We start from the raw sequence: 17,232 nt of genomic DNA, 5'->3' as shown, positions 1-17,232 counted from the left end.
TCTCCCGCAGAGTAAACTGTACCGATCCCGGAGGCAGTGTAATCAAATGTGGTGACCTAGTGCCCGGATACTAGTGCACCATATGCGTCCTCGCAAATGTTTCAATGTTTGTTTAAAGTGGGCCGATTTCGGAGGCAGCGCGATCGAAGGAGTGGGTGGGCGGATCCCGATAAGACTGTCGCATTATGGTCGCGCGGGTGCATCGTGTGAACAGGGAATATCGCATGCATGAAATTACCATAGCATCTGCATACGGTAACGTTGGGATCTAAGCGTAATGTAACGTAGTGTCTACATTAATGTAACATGAACACCTTTGGCATTAACGCAGCACCTACACCAAAGAAAATGAGTGCCGACGGATTTCCTTGCACAGTGCACGTAATCCGCACACATTTTTCTTTCGTTCCCAAAATTATTGTCCGAGATTTCTGGTTATAAGATGAAATATTATGAGTAAATCTGGGGAAGAAAAACGTTGTTTTCTTTTGTCGTTCAGCTGTCCCAGTGGCTTTGTAACAGCCATGTTTTAGTACCCGCCATTTCTGGCACCATAGCGTCAATCACCACCGTAACGCAATTCGAAAAGTGTATTGAAACTTATGCGTTTCACGTTTCCAATCATATTCTAATACAAGGGAGAGAGATGAACACGTTGTACTCATTCTAAGTCGTCTCAGTTATTCCTGCCCGGAAGAAAGAAGAGCAATTCTTTCGGGCAGCTCTTTTCAAGCATGACTTTTGTAAAGACTAATTCTTATGCCTTTTTTCTAGACGGCTTATCGCTATGATTACTTTGTTGCTACAGTAAGCGTAACTGTAGCGCTAATCTAAGCGGAGAAACAGGAGTCGGCTTAACAGGGTCTCCGTTGGCAAGAGCTGCTTCTCTTTGGTCGGCTGCCTCCGCAAATCGCAGGCTATCACATTACAGTCGCTCACGTGAAGCGTGCGTATTGCTACAACAGGCAATGACATCACACGCATGACATTAACATTGCATATGTACATGGTAAACATGGCATCGTACGTATTGTAACGTAGTGTGCATACATATTGTAACGTCGCATGAGATCACTAATGGCTAGTTTACTTATTCGTACGTACCACAGTGGCTCTGTGACTATTGTGGGAACATGATTTCTCCCTTCTCTCTCTTCCCCTTCTCCCTTCCCCCAGCGTAGGGTAGCCAACCAGACTCGTGACTGGTTAACATCCCTGCCTTCCATATATATATATATATATATATATATATATATATATATATATATATATATATCTGATTTGAGTAAGTTGGTTCATAGCTAATTGAGGACAATGAAGCGCAAAAATAAGGAAAGAAAGAACAATGAAAATACCTTGGACGATGATTGTCAATGTAGGCGAATATCTGAACGCTTCTAGAAAGCTATATTGGCTTTATTGAAAGCATAATGCACTTCAAGGCCCGCAATTGTTAAAATTAGGACACGCAGGCAGCGTTTGTCGTTTCATCGCGCTATTCCGCAGAGAAGAGAACCGTTAACCAGTGCGTCTGTTGCGCAGCCTTAGCCCCTCCACCTCCCCGCCCACCCCTACCCCCGAATCTGCCCGTTTGGGCTGAGCCCGAGGCCCTTTTTGGACTTTTAGGATGGGCTAACGGCGGATTTATAGCAAAAACAGACTGGGGATAGCTTTACGTTATCCCGGCCCTAGTTTTGTTCGGAAATCAACTAGTCCCAATTTTCCTTTGTCCGACTGCTCCCCTACTCCTCTGTAGCGTATACCCTATCGAGCCCATCCTCGTTATTCTCTTTATATTGTTTTTTTTTTTTTTTACATTTGCGTTCGCACTTCTCTGTGTCGCTATCGACTCTCGTGTCTAAGTTTCACCAAGAAGGATTTCACGCGATGTGTATGAAGCGAAAGGGAAGAAAAACCAAGAGTGTAACCATACGCACATCCGACTTAATTGCTATTTTACGCAGGTGTAATGGTGGTTAACAGTAATCAAGACTGCTTATTGGGCTAGTTCGAATGTTGGATTCATGGTTACGATACTTCATCGCAAACACAAAGGACAAAGAAAGGAAGCTTTACGTTGAGACAGACAGAAAGATAAAAGGAAGGCAGGGGTGGTAACCAGTCAAGAGTCCGGTTGGCTACCCTGCGCAGGGGGAGGGTGAAAGAGAATAGAAAAAAAGGGAGAAAACGAGAGAGATCGTGGTAGAGAGACGTGGACGAACAGCACTACAAAGTCAAAGGCTCTCGCACAAGCCAGACGTTCTCAGAAAGCCCAAAAGAGCCTTTAGTGCCCTTTAGGTTAAGAGTAAGCATTACCGGGCTATACCTAGGGGACAACTCCGTGTCTGCGGAATGCATAAGAAATTTGATTGAGGGCCCTCAATTCTTTTTTTGTCTTTTATTGCGTCACAAATCGTCACGAACTATCGAGCACGATCGGCCCGCTTCGTAGCTAATTACTGCTTTTGGCAGTAAATCAATGGCACTCTTGTTCACAGCAAACCAAACTGCCCCGTCGCGTCACGTTCTTTTTTTTTTATTATTGTAGCCTTATTTATTCGAAAACAGAAAATCCACGGCTATGCCAATCTGAGCAACTGATGCACTTCAGACAGTGAAGTCTGGCGAAGCTGCGTAAGCGCGTCCTCACACCATTCGTCGGAAGTTCTAGCAGTCTATTTATTGGTCGTTGCCTGCATAGAGTAACATAGTAAAGGAAAAGAGTGGACACTCGAGCCGTTTCGCGGCCGAGCTATGGGGCTTCGCCGATTCCACTAGGTGGAAGAGCACATCAAGAAAAATGTGGCTGTGGCTGCGGCTGCGGCTAGCAGCTTGACAGGCTTCACGACCAAACACGTGCGAAGCCTAGTCAGGCCCCGTCGCCGGGCTCTTTCTGTAAAATGCGCCCGAGGATCGTTGTTGGGTTCTTCTGCCAGCGTCTGGCATTACTGCTTCGTCGCCGTTTCATGGTAAGGCCACAGGAAGTTCTCTTGCACGTTGCTAAAGACTTATTCTCTTCGTATTTCGTTATGTCACTGTTAGCCGCATTAACGAATAACGGCGGCCTTGAAGCCATAAACAGCCGCTGTCCATTTGCTACGCTGACTTTCATTTCGCATTCTCCCTCTTTTTTTTTTTTTTTTTATGCGCAGCAATGAGCGGTGATGCTAGCGATAACAGCGACGCGGCAGCGTCCGAGCTGGGAGGCACGTTCGAAACAATGACAAAGTTAGAAAATAAAATGAAATGGTTCGTTAAGAAATGCGGCCTATAAACACGTGCCATTCGATGCAGAGAGCTTTATGTTACGCGTAGCGGCTTCTGAAAAGGTATGGTACTCCACTTTTGCAAAAGAAGTGTAGATATTTCTAAACGGTACACGTGCAACATTTGCAGTATGGCAATAATTCGCGCTCTCTCAGCCTCTGTAGCTGGCTATATGCGCTCGAGCGCTGTTAGCTGTTTTGAATTGGACTGAAGATACCTGTTTTCGTGTTTTCATTGTGCGTGGAGTCCTTACCGTAGAAAGTTTCTTGTTTTTATTAGCATTTATAACAGTGCTTCCTTCACCTTAGACCAGAAAAATATACATTACACGAATGAATGCAGCATCTCCAATGTAAAGGTTTGAAGGATCCAGTATTGCTTACACGAAGGAAAGTAGCGTCTACATTCAATAGCTTTGAAGCCTCCAGTATTGCTTACCTTCTGCCTTTCATTTTACGTATTGCAGGAATCTCCACTATTTCCTCAAAATATACTCTACAGCCAAAGGACATCATGCATATTCAAGGGCAAATTCCCAAGTATCAGAAGACTATTGCAAGGCTTCGAAAACAGCAGGTGAAGACTCCCAACACAAAGCGCTTTCTTGCAGCTGTTTAATGACGGACGCGCTGACTTGAACATTCGAGATGAGGATGTTAGTGCGAGCCCAATTTTTGTAGCCATTTTATTTTGGCACGCAACCTTTCACATAATTTTGCTACCTTATTTCATCCTCCTTCGAAGAAGTACAAGAAAAAGCGTCATATTTGTTCCTTCTATAACAATCCCCATTTTGAGCTAATTAATTGCTGGTGTGTCTGTGTAGTTTTTTTTTCTTTGTATTTTTTTTTCGTTATCTGGATAATTTCAACATGCTTGTGTAAAGTTATTGCCATCACGGCATTAATTTCCGACTATTCTCCAGTATACCGGTGTCACACGAGCACTTTCGATCGCGATCGGATCTAAATTCTCGACTGCGATAGGCTCCCTCGCCCAGCTTGCGCAAAAGAACCAATCGCGACCAGGAGATTCAAATCGAGTCGGGCTTGATCGCGATGCGATTAAAAGCGCGCCGTGTGACACCCGTATTACTTGCATTTTGCAGTTTCTTCGCGTTTTCATGTATTTGCCTCTTACAATCTTGCTGCAACAAATTGGTGCCTGCTATTTTCTTGTTCTTGGCTGTGCAGCAAGTTGACTTATATTTGAGGAACATGGCACATTTATTTACGATACTCCTTTTGGCGTGAGTTACTAGACCTACAATATCACAAGCGATAACGTTCTACTTCCTCATCAGTTGCTATGATTGTTGCGCTAAATTACAGCTTGAAGCAGCAAATATAAATTTAAGTAAAGCTAACATAAATTGACACACCTTTGCGCACTCGTCGTCGCAACATATAAACAGCGGAACAAGCGCCTGCATGAAACCACCCGATCAAAGCAACGGTATGGATCACCAAAAAATATATATATATAAAGGAAACGAAACTGAAATTATGGCCTCCGAGATTCGGCGGCGTGCGGCGACCGTCTTGGAGGCTTATGCGTTTCGCCGATTCCGCTAGGTGCGCTGAGAGCCAAAGTCGGCCGCAGGCGCCTACGGAAGTGTCCACTCTTTACGTTTACTATATTAATCTACAGTTGCCTGTCATAGTTTTCGCGCATACACCGACAGCATTCACTGTTTCAGTATAGTAGAAGGTCCCATCCTGGGGCCGGTGAAAGACGGCGTGAGAAACAAAAAAAAATTACGTATTACGGGCTGCAATAAGCAGACTAAGCAAGTTGCTATTTACCCCAGGGAAGTAAGTGTTCGCAAGGTAACTTTCATATTATGATCGTCTATCATTACGTTTCAAAGCAAATTCGGTGTTCCGACACACCTTGCGTAGCGCGCATACATTTGATATCGACCACGGCATCGCGCGCGCAGGCCTTCGCCACATCCCTCCCCTGGAACAGCTTCGCTGTAAACGAAACTGGGATTCGCGTCGATTCCCAAGAGATGAAAAACACCGAAGACGCTCACCGCGTTCTTATCGCCGTACAGCGAGCACAGTGTTGCTGTATCCTCAGCGCGGGCCAGGGACGCCCCCGTTGACGACGCATCGTACGCAAAAGCGCCTCGAGGCATCCGCTAAGCCGCTTTCACCGTCGTTAAGGTTAGCGCCGAGCTATAGCTACGCGCTAACCGCGTTTCGACGTCGCCGATGACCCGCATCGGTTCGACATATCGAGGTTCCCCACCCAAGAGACGTGCGGCCTACCTCTGCACTCGATGGGGACCGGGAGAATCTCGCTGTGCCGGCGCAGCTGAAGCCCTCGGCGATGCCGATCGACGCTCGCACAAGCTTAAGGCACCGCATCATCGCAGAAGGAGCAATCGTCGTCGAGCACCCGAGGCGAGTGACCTTCGGCCCTTTCGTCTAATTGGAGTGCGCGAACAGCGTTCTATCCCCGTCAGGGTTGGCTGCGCGATGGGCTCCAACTGCCTAACGCGAGACGCCTCACAAGTGCTCGGTGGCATACGACACGGCAGGCCCTGTCAGTCACGCTTCGCTCGGGATGACATCGTCACACTGGCGGACTGTACATATGTTATTTGCACTGCGTCTTGCGTAGTTGGTCGCACGCGCAATTCGAAACAGCCAGCCAGACACAAAGCGTTTCTGACATATTTCCGGCGTCGCGATCGACTCGCCGCGTCGACGCGCCAGTTCCACTTGCACATGCGCGATGAATAACCGTCCTGTTAACGTGACCGAAAGCCGTACCAAGAACGTACGCAAATAAGTTCGGAAGCCCGCGAGGCGGAGGAAAGTACGTGAAAGGGAAAAAATGGGCGTCCGCACGAATTGTAGCACGAAGCTACAAAGGAAAAACGTACAAGTTTCTCAGAAAGAAAGCCTCGTGATTGAAGAAATAGTTGTCCTGGTGCCCGATTAGAACCCGGGACCAACGCCTTTCCGGGGAGGTCGCTGTACCATCTGTGCTAACCAGGAATCTAGCCGATCGCAGAGTGAGGGCGAATTAATCGACAACTCGAGGCACTGCAGAAACTGAAAATGGCAATTTCAGTGTTTTAAAATATGTTACACTCGCATTTCAAGAAGACCTCTACAGCCAGCTATTGGATAATTATCGGTCGTTTGTATGACGGACTAGACGAGAAAGGAAATGAGAAATGAAAAAGAAAAGCGATAAACAAACAGACACAAAGAATGCAAATCGGAGAACGCTTCCTTGTCGGAGTGTCTGTAACTTGTCGCAAGGGTTTATTTTTCATTAGTGTTAATCTTGTCCTGTGGTCAGACTGCACTGAAAATATATGAATTATTGGCAGGCATAATATATATACGGCAAGCAGCCTCACCGGTGAGATACTCGGCTTTCCACCGATTTTCGACGTCTAATCTCAACACGGCAAGTGACCACTGCGTGGAGCCGTTTTTTTACTGGCACTCATTGTCAATATGATGTAAGCCATTAGTGAAGTATTAAAGGGTACACTCCGAAAGAAAGTTTGCACCTATTGGGGCGTGTTTTGTCCCCGTACAGTTATCGGCATCCATTTTGCGTGTCTTTCCTTTAACGCTGCGCGCTCAGTAATACCGGGTCACGAACGGTATGCGTATTGTGGCGGTAGCATACCATTCTTGTCAGCAAAGTAGGGAGCGCAGAATTTTCAAAAAAAGGAAACGCAAGCAACGCAGATGACGATTATTTTATAGCGAAAAGCTGCGCCACAAAGGCTATAAACTTCTTTAGTATGTAGAAAGCTACACAGTAAACATTCTTACACTGTTTCAGAGCAGCGATCATGCCGGATTTATAGAAGCGTGTAAATCGGTATCTTGAGAAATCGCTATGTACGTACATACCGATTTATTTCGAGAGGCCAGCATTCATTTCCTTCCCACACGCCTACGCCTCATCAGCATTATAATGGCGGAATATTTTCTGTGACAGTGAAGGGAAGGCTACGGGGGCAGAGCTTCTGCACTTCTGTTACTGCGCCAAGTAGTGTAGCAATGTCTGACAACACTTTCGGTTTCTTGGATACAGATACTGAATCAACGTAACTTCCACGGACTGCGGTATCGCATTTGCCCCAAACGCCGAAGAGAAAAGCAGAAAAAGAAAGTGAAATTTAACACTCAGTAGTGCACTTTTTCTTGCCGCTGTGTTGTAGATAACATCTTTGTTTTCGCTTCCCCATCTTAAACTAACGGGGAATGATAGTTTGGGAGGGGAGGGGGGTGATTCAGGAGCGCTGTCACTTGTGCGCGCTTTGCCTCTGTAGCTTTCCGTTCATTGGCAAATAGTGTTGTCCGCGAGCATAATTATTTCCCCTTTGTTTCATTCTGTTTCAAAACGAAGCTGCATGCAGCTTCACAGTTTACAGTTCACAGATGCTGGTTGCCATCTTGCAGAAGGGTTGACGAAGGGTCGGAGTTCAAACGATCCTCATTAACCATGAAAGAGAAACACACAGAGATAGGTATTTATTGAAATGGAGAAAATTCTGCCGGCGTAGAAGTAGGCGCCTACATGCTACTCTTCATAGGGAAGGGGACCGGGGACACAAAGGTTAGGAAGAGGAGGGTGGAAAAGGAAAGAAATCTAGTACGAATATTATCATAGTATTTACACAGGGATACAAAGGTGATGGTGCCCATGTAAACAAGCTAGAGCTTGCCAATTAAGCCGACATCTTCAAGAAATATAAGAAGAAATTTTAAAGCTTGTCATTGCTTTGTAGGAGAAGGCATAGGAGCTAGTACTCTTCCTAAATCTAGTGGTTCGTTAGAAACAGAGCCCATTCTACCGAAATAACAAGTTATTTCGTCTCTTTAACCTGGATATTCTAACCAAATGTGTTCCAAAACCTCTAATGCAGCCCGGTTATCACTAATACCCGGACCAAGACGAATTTTTATTCAACTGCTCTACTTCATTTGAAGGCACCCGTATGGGTTTCCTTTGTAGCTGCACGCTACAGTCGAGTGGATGACAGTCTTTTCGTGATTTCAACATTATATTTTACAATCGTGCAGTCAGAAAAGGTTACGATGTCATTTTCTAGTGGGTGCCTGGTCAGTGCGGGATTTTTTGGCAACCGTCTTGGTGAAGAAAGCTGCCAGATCCGCCCATGATAAAGCAGCGACCATGCTCATAGAACGTACGTGGGCAGGGAACTTTAATGAATCGCTTCGCCACATAACTCTGGCCCTTTGGAAGACTCCCGAGTATTCCAACCATTCTTTCTACATAGTTGGTACATCACTGCAGCTACGATTACTACGAAACTACTGCCGGCGCGACACTAGTCTCTTGTGCCATCTATGACTACGTGTAGCCTTCACAAATTCATACTCCATCCTTATTGTAATGTCTGATTCCCCTATACGCGACTGCTGCAACTGTGCGACGAACGTCGAGCACCTTCTTTTCCGTTGCACCCGCTCTGACTGCCATCCTGTTCGGAGCACAGACAGTCAACTGGACGGCCGACACTTTACAGAGACAAAGAACCTGAGCACTTGGCCTCATCCGGTAATATCGATTCAGAAAGCCTATGCGCGCTCTAATAACTTTTTTTTTAAATATCAGTGGGCCTAAAGATACACTTATATATAGACGACCTGCGTCTGCTACGGTGCGAGTAAACGATGTCTTTGTGCCTTCTTCTTTTATTTCCTATTTGAATCCTCGTTCCTTTTCCACCGCGCAGTATAGATAGCTTGGCCGTGACGTTACGGATGCAGCTTCTCATCATGAGGGTCACCCAGAATGGCGCGTAGGATGACGTCACTGCCAGCCATCTATAGTCAACCGGAGGTCCGTCAAGTTAACCTCCTTGTTTCTCCTTCTCTTGTCATCCTTGAGCTGCTTCAGCTGCGTCGCGATTGTGCCTAGCGCGCAAATGCATAAATCTCGCCTTCATATCGGACTTGACCATAGTGCATGTCTAGGGATTGCTGAAGTGAGCCGTATAGACACAAGCCTGTAAATCGCGAAACTCAGTAGCCGCGAATATGTCAAAAGTCCCTAATTCGCGAAGAGTTAGGGCTACAAAATTGTTGGATTTTACAGTATTCATACATTTACATGACGCGGACTGATGTGTCTCTGTGTATTTAATATTACACAAGGAAGGGGAATACATCATGACCCGACGCACGCAGGCGTATTCGGAGGACACAGTGCCCGATCGTTGAAAGCACATTTAAATGTACTTAGTGCGCCTACACACACTGTTACAGCTGCGGGCACCTAGTTCACTGATGTTGAAGGACCAGTGAGGAACTAAGATATAAAGGTTTGGCAACGGCACAGGCCTCTGTGACAGGAGTCGCCTTAACAAAATATCCATTTTGTTTTGTACACCCTGCAGCCGTGTTCTAATGAAGCAACCATGCAAGTGGCTGAAACTTACGCTATTACACCTATCACGCTATGCCTATCGCGCGATGTGCTTTTGCACGATTCTGTAGTTTTCTGCATATGTGATAAATTATTTTATGCACATGCAGCACCGCACCCAGCCTTGGTTGCACTAAATTTAGCAGCATAATGAGTGTCAGAGCTGAGTTGAGGTTATTTGAAGCTATCTGAATCCTGGATGTAGCGTAAGAATTGTTCGCCGACAACGGAAGCCTTTGAGCCTTTGCCTAGTGTGTCCCCTCTGATCGGCCTTAGCAGAGGGTCCACAGGGTCTTCTGAATTCTTGGTCGAACCGGTTCGGAACAGTTCCTCCAGTAAGTTCCGGTTCAGTTTAAGTTCCAAGATGGCTGAGAAAATAACAGCTCGGTTCCTGTTCAGCTGAAAACAAGGGTTCAGTTCCGTGGTTCGGTTCAACACTCTGGTGAAGGTGCGAATCGAACCCGAGTATTCCTTGGCAATGTGGCCCTAGGGCGATTTGTAGAATCCCAGCTTGGTGGCACGGTGATGGTTGGCTGGTGGGCTCGTGTTTAACACAGTACCGCTTTCAAAGCGAAGCTTTGTTTGCCTCTTACCGCCGCTTCGCGGCTGCTGGATGCTGGCCAAAGCGTGTGGTATAAGTGCAGATGATACAGATGCCCGGAAGAAGCGCCGAGCGGAGCAGGAGCGCCTTCAATACGCCAGTACTTAGTTTTTGTGACACCAGCGGAAACGGGCAGTGTCGTTTACGGGTGCACACGAGTACATCGAGAAACACTTGGTGCCGACACTTGGTGCCGAACGAGTTCCGCTTGGTGCGTAGCGTGCCCCGCAGACTCGGGTTTCTGTCGGACGTGCCTGCGATGTCGAAGCGGCACACGTTTGCCGTGAGCGATGCGTTTCCTTCGGCGAAGAAACGTGTCCCGCATCGTCGTGTGTTCTATGTATACTTGCAAATGGTCGTTTAACAGGAACAACGTTCTTCACAAACATCAAACAAATGGCGAATTCGTCGAATCGCACCGCGGTGCGCACCGGAGCGCCCCAATGCGTCGTTTCATTCGTACAGTCACCAAAATCCATGCGTATTCATGCGCATTCACCAAAAGCTGAGCCGCCGTGGTTGCCCAATGGCTATGGCGTTAAGCCACTTAGCACGAGGTCACGTGCGTAAAAATGTAAACAAAAAGCACACGTGTGTTTACATTTAGGTCCACGTTAAAGAGCTCCAGGAGGTCCAAATTAATCTGGAGTCCCCCCACTCTACGGCGTGCCTTTAGAGTTAGGTCGTGGCTTTGCCACGCAAAACCCCAGAATTGGATTTAAATTTATTTTAACGAAACAAAGCTTCGGTAAAAAAGATTCCGATAGCACACGATAGCAACACTCTATTGCTTTTGCTTTTCTTTTACGATATCCTACCGGGCCTTAAAGAAAAAAAAAAAAAACACTAGCGCGAAATACTTGGACCATCGCAAGCAGCAATTAGGGCGTTGCTTGTGCGACCTGACTGACAGTTAAATACTACAGCGCTTCGTTTTAAGTTGTCACCGAGGTGGAAAATGGCGTGGGCGTACCGAGACACGCCGTCGCGATCGTCAGGTGACTGTGACGGCCCAGATTTCGTTTAAAAGAATGATGTAGAAACGGGATTCGCATGACGCGGCATAATATAAGTGTGCAATAACGAGTATAACATGAAGCACGAAGAGCTACAGACCTGGCCGACGTTGCACTGAAACCTTAATCTCCCGAATTTCGAAACTCGCGCAGACGCGCAGTTGTCTTTCCGTATAAGGCACCGCCCTCGTATACGCAACCGCAACGTTCCAGTTTTTTTTTTTTTTCTTTCGTGCCATATAGGAAGCTGCTCGGCAGCCCAAGAGGGTAGAGCTAAGCCACTGTAATTTCAAAGGAGGCTACGCAGGCCAAAACGTCGGACTAGCTTGGCGCTTGCGGAACTAATCGGTGTCACAGCTGCCCAACCATAACGGGGTGGCCGACCGAGAAGCAACTACAATGGCCTGCAGCATGTTATAAAAGCAAATAATGAATCGACATTTTTTTTTAAAGAACGCAGAAAAAATAAACTGCACGTTCTTCTGCTCACTCGAAAACTACTTGCTGCGTGTTTGGAGCTGTGTAATAGACTGAGGCGCCACCAGTTAGCGGCCAGAGGAAACGCCGTCGCCCATCATCCGCTAGGAATTCCTAAAACAGCTAATCTGACTGAACAAAAAGAAGTGCTGATCGAAAATGCTCTTTAGTTGGCTTTGTTTGCAACGCCCGATTACTTTCGTTGTTGCGCGCGACAATACGGAGTTTCATAGTTGTATTTGTTGTCCACAGGTGACGCGAAAGTCGGCAGGCACCCGTGCTAACGGTGCCTGGGTTTTGAAACACGGTGTCTGGGGAGAGTCTTGCAACTGTTCTGGAATACTGAGGAACTGCGGTAGAAACGGTGCGCAGTCAAAACGACGATGTACCACCTGTAACGCGCGAGGCACGCAAGCTGCGTTCAGTAAACACGCGCGGAGGTTCTGCGGAGCGCATCGTTCTCACGAAGCCTCGCCGCGGATGCTGTTTCCCGTGTGAAGTAAACGTAAAGTGGCTAGAGTCACTCTCTCGGACGCTTTCGTCCGTTTCAGCGAGACGCGCGATTTTCTTTTCTTTCATTTACGCGGAAGTTTGCTGAAATCGGTCAACAATTTCTAGACTTAAGCGTTCATTGAATGTTAAGTCAATATAAGACGGAACAACGAGATGCCTGTACCCAATTTTCCTGCTACCATCAGCGTACCTATCCAAGTCGCTTTTCTCAGAACCAAAAAAGCACGGCATGCTTGCATGTAAGAACAAGTGCGCGGCATGTTTCCCATCTCCCGCACTAACCCTGGTAGCGAAGAAAACTAATACCAAATTGCTATAGACTGCGATAGACCGACTCAATGATGAAGGTTGTAACTTTCCATTAATTGCCACACTGCTTCTGCGCAGCTTTCTCGTTCAATTTCAAGAGTCCCCAATATCTCGCCACTGTCTTAAATGAATGACAACGGTGGTGCCAACAGACCACGCCGGACATGTTGGTGCCGAGTTCCTCGTTTCTGGAGTGCGTAACGCACGACACTGACGGGCGCAAACAAGTTAAATAGCCGCGACCTCCGCCCTCTGTCGAGAAACGAGCGCGAAAGTTGAGGTCTGGCATGGAGAGGCGAGAGAAGCGTACGTACGTTTGTTCGTTCGCCCATTGTTTGCCACGATGGCTCGGAAGACGAGGCCATGCTTTCCAGAGAGATTGCGGAAGGCCGGCGATCATCATAATAGAGGACAGTCGCGAAGATATTGCGCCAATCGTTGGCGGCCCTGACCGAGAAGAAGCCTTTCGTGACACCGAAGGAAAATGTTCCGTGCATAGGAGGAGTCGTGGGAGAATTACAAGGAGTGGGAAGCAACGTAACGATGTACGGTGGCATTAGAAAGTTACACGCTTTCAAATCCAGGTAAGCTATTGCACGTGTCTCTATGAGGATCGACTAACGAGCTAGACCCTAGCGGGTGTTACATTCAACTCCCTTGTGGGAAACGCTGAAAGTCTTATTTTCACAGAAGAAACAAGAACAAATTCTTTCTTGAACAACACTCGTCGTTATGAGCGAAACTTTCTTGAAACGTTCCAATTAAATGCTCTGAAGATGAACACATGGAACGTGCAAATGTATTTATTTCCAATTTACGTCATTATTTTCCCGAGCTGCAGTCACACGGGACATCCCTCCCTCACTACATCTACTCGGCGAGACGCCGACGCCAAAACCCGGAGAAGTCGGCGGAAAAGCTAGGCTAGCATGCTGCACCTGACAGGACTGTAATGCAATAGCATTATCAGGAGAGTCAGCAGGGTCGCAGTGTCTACAGGATTCACTCACGTTACAAATCACAGTAAAGCTTTTGCGCTTATACATATCAGGACAGCTAGCATCAGGATCAGCCCACCCATTCACCGCCTTTTGATCACACAGTCCCCGGGGTCGTCACCAGTCTAACTGACGAGAAACCGAACGCCGAAAAGCCATTGAAAACCCCGGGGAAGTACGTAAAGAAAGCTTAATTCGCTTTAAAGCTTGTGTCGAAAAAAAAATATCCCAAATCATCTCGAAGAATACCTATATCCAGGGATCTTCCAGCTGTATCATGGTGCCCTGAATTGGTATGGCGCGTCGTATACAACTGTCAAGCTTTGGAGAAAGCGGCACGCATCCACAGCCTTCGCTTATAACTGCTGTCTGCGAGAAGGGAGAGTTACAATAGTGCTATCCTTTTCAGTCATCGAGCGTGACTGCTAAATGGTAGCCCGGGTGGCGTCCTCAAACAACAGTGCGGTGACAGCTTGTCTCTTTTTTTCTCGGTCACACACACCCGCCTACACGAGCAGCGTGCATTCGAGCGCTTTACCGCGCGACGACAGGACGCGTCGTTGACCTGGACCGGTGTCCCTGCTTCTCTGATGTCCAAAGCCCTGCGCCACAATTGTGGGCTTTCGTCAAACCCGCCCGTTTAGCCGCGTAGCCAAGCGAAACTGAAGTGGAAAGTAGCAGTGTGCGTGCTATAGGTTCCCGTCACAGTGGAACGACATCAGAGCCTTGTTGCTATCAACCCTCTGTTTTCTTTTTTTCGGCAAATGGGTTATTGTATCGAAAAATGGACCACGCCGTTTTCCCTACAGCTAAAATAATCGCGAAAACAATTCAGGAAAATGAAGACCATTTGGTTTCTGAACCGCAGTATGGTTATTGCGGCCGCTGAGTGCCCGGAGAAAGTGAAAGTATGTAGTCACAAATAGGTTTGCAATTACATGGCACGGAAAGGTGCCTAGATTCTTGGCAGAGAGTGTTGCGGGGCGCCAAGCCCCTGCCCCCGGCCCTGGGCGCACGTGAAACGCGAGGACGCCCTGTGCATTACCTATAGCAGAAGAAGAGTGGCAAACATTTCAGAAGCCAGACACTGCTGTTCCCCACTTCAATATCAAAATTGCCTTATCGGAATGTTCCCCATTTTTTTCTCGCCGGTTCACGCTCTGACATTGCATTCACATACACCGGGATATAGACGCAGAAGTTCGCTGTGACGTCCTTCGCTCCAAACACGCGTTATTCCTTTCAGGCATCAAGGAGGAGATAATGTTGCAACCCTATTCCAATTGTTTTTCTACCCTCTGCGGCGGTGCTTCAGTGGCTATGACGTGGCGCGCTGCTGAACCGGAGGTCGCCAGTTCGAGTCCCGGCCGCGGTGGCTGTATTTCAACGGGGGCGGAGTGCAGCAACGTTCGTATACTGAGTGCTGAGCTTTTATGTGCTCGTTAAATAGCCTCGGATCATCAAAGTTAACCACCAAACCCCGACGCAGTTCGGGGGCGTTAACCCTGCAATTTAATCGCTTTCCCTTTTCTCTGTTCTTCGATAATTTGAGCAGCATGCTCTGTCTTGCTATTCTTAAGCCCGTCGTTGCTAGGGGTGGGTATAGTAAGGAAACTAAATGCACCGAGCGAGAGGGAATCGTTATATCTTATAACGACGTCACACGTACACTGATCGCGATCAGTGTATCATCAGTGATCAGTGATCGCGATCGCGATGATCGCGATCGGGACCGATCACCGGATTTCTTGATGATCGCGATCAACAACAGTCGCTGCTACACGGTGGTCCAACGATGCGGATCGAGTTATTATCTCCTGCTGAGCGTCGTCTACTCTCAGAACTGCATAATGCCTTGGTTACGAATCCAGACTTGCAAAATATGGTTAACTTTGTACAATATTTCAATTTTGCAGCTTACTATTGCCGATGAAAAGGCTTTTTTAAGAGATCTTATATTGAGCTGCCTTCACCTTTCTTTCTTTGGCGTTTTCAGAATACTGTGCTAGAGGGCGCAGACGTCAGCCTGCGATCGCGATAAAGAGGCGTGATCGCGATTCACGGGTCGCGATTGACCGGATCCGGATCCCGCCAGATCGCGATCGCGGATCACCGCAACACTCCGTGCGTATCAAGCTCAGTCCGGATCGGCCCCGATCGCGATCAGAAGTGTGCGCGTGACACCGGTATTATAACAGCCCACGTTTCTAATGCGTCATTCAATTTCACAATTCCAACCAAACTTGGAGATTACACTGCGCCTCCTATGTTGGTCTCTGTATCCACTACCTCGGCCATCGACGAGCTATGCTGCGGAGAGCAGCCATCGTAGTCGGGCAGTAGTGCCCATTCTGGCCGCGCACGGCGCATGGAAAAATGATCCACATGAGAATGGTCGAGACTGACCTAAGCCCCACACGTATGCGGACAATCCCGATAAGCCATGCGAGAGAGCCTCGAAAACTTAAGGAATGTGCGTCTTGTGATGAGATCCGTACTAAGGACACCGCCGTGTAGTGTCTTTCAGTGGTGGAACTATACCGTGTGTTCAATTCTAAGTTTAGCCAGAAACTAAAGGGAAAGAAAAAAAGCGCAGTGCAAGGTACAGCCTGCGGTGTTCGTCACAGGTCGACGACCGAACACCGTAGGTCTTCCAACCGTATCTTGCACCGTGTTTATTTTTTATTCGTTTTTTCTTCTTTTTCTAACAGCTTGACTAAGGTTAGCTGGGACACTCCACATATACGGAAGCCTCGAAGATGAATTCAGCGCAATCTCGTCTCGTTGTTTCGCACGCCTTCGAGTTTTGCGTCCTTTGCTGCGGTGCTGCAGCGTTCATCACGGTGATATCCTGCTAATCTAAGTGCGCGTTTGTCAAAGAACGTCCGTACAGAATGCAGACAAAGGCAGTCCCCATGTTAAATCGATGCTTTGTTGCTCCGTGAGCATCAGCCTGTACTGGCGTTCGCCTTTCAGCATAGCTTACGAACGGCGTAGTGCACAAACACTGCACAACATTGCGGGTTGCATAAGACGAAAAGAAAGGCAAGTGCACGCGTCGATCGATTTATGGTTGTGTAGTGTTAAATTACTAATTTCGTGAAAGTTTCTCCTGACACTGTTTCAACAGGCTCGTTGGATCTGCATAATTTCCTTTTTTCTTTCTTTTTTTTTTTTGTTCAGGTGCTTATTGCGTACAGGAGGACATTACCTTTCACATGACTTGCCCCAGAAGCAAGACGGCCGCAAGAAATGAGATGTGCGTACATTTCCATCTCTTGATTATTATTGTAGTTGTGAAAATTTCGCGTTTCTGGCGTAATTCTCAAACGCGTGCCGAGCGATGTGTGCCAGTTTATGCAGGCGAAACGACGAGAAAGAAAAGGAGAGTTGCGAAACAGTCGTTCGCTTAGTGCGCTAACTTCCAGGCATCCGCTACTCGCATCGCTTCCTACGTGATTAGTGTTCACAGTCGCCGCCCGCGGGCGCCGCGGCAGAATAAGAGCTCGCGAGAGAGGCGATAATCCTGGCACCGCTTGTTTCAGAGTTTTCCATCCGCAGACACTCGTCCTTCGAACTGCCAAGCGCTTTCCGCGCTCAAAACTCGCCGCAAAAC

General features: G+C 47.5%; 2 protein-coding genes across 9 annotated transcripts in view; one reads left to right on the top strand and one right to left on the bottom strand.

The window, feature by feature from the left end:
* LOC142584962 (NADP-dependent malic enzyme-like) overlaps window positions 1–17,232 on the bottom strand; it is a 185,666-nt gene that overhangs the window by 59,615 nt on the left and 108,819 nt on the right. The window contains exon 1 of one of the 8 annotated variants that reach the window (XM_075695342.1): window positions 5,544–5,645. The exons of the other annotated variants lie outside the window; for them this stretch is intronic. Within the exon in view, the coding sequence (XP_075551457.1) occupies window positions 5,544–5,645 (102 nt within the window). Of the gene's footprint in view, window positions 1–5,543; window positions 5,646–17,232 lie in introns of those variants that run through there. 8 annotated transcript variants of the gene reach the window in all.
* Window positions 5,590–17,232, top strand: part of LOC142584965 (uncharacterized) — an 84,930-nt gene continuing 73,287 nt past the window's right edge. Inside the window, exons 1-2 of the mRNA XM_075695350.1 lie at window positions 5,590–5,678; window positions 16,800–16,875. The gene's annotated coding sequence lies outside the window, so the exon portion shown is untranslated. The remainder of the gene's footprint in view (window positions 5,679–16,799; window positions 16,876–17,232) is intronic.

This window comes from Dermacentor variabilis, chromosome 6, assembly GCF_050947875.1.
Source record: "Dermacentor variabilis isolate Ectoservices chromosome 6, ASM5094787v1, whole genome shotgun sequence".
NCBI lineage: Eukaryota > Metazoa > Arthropoda > Arachnida > Ixodida > Ixodidae > Dermacentor > Dermacentor variabilis.
Note: the sequence above shows the minus strand (reverse complement) of the source record. Positions and strands in the feature narration are given on the sequence as shown.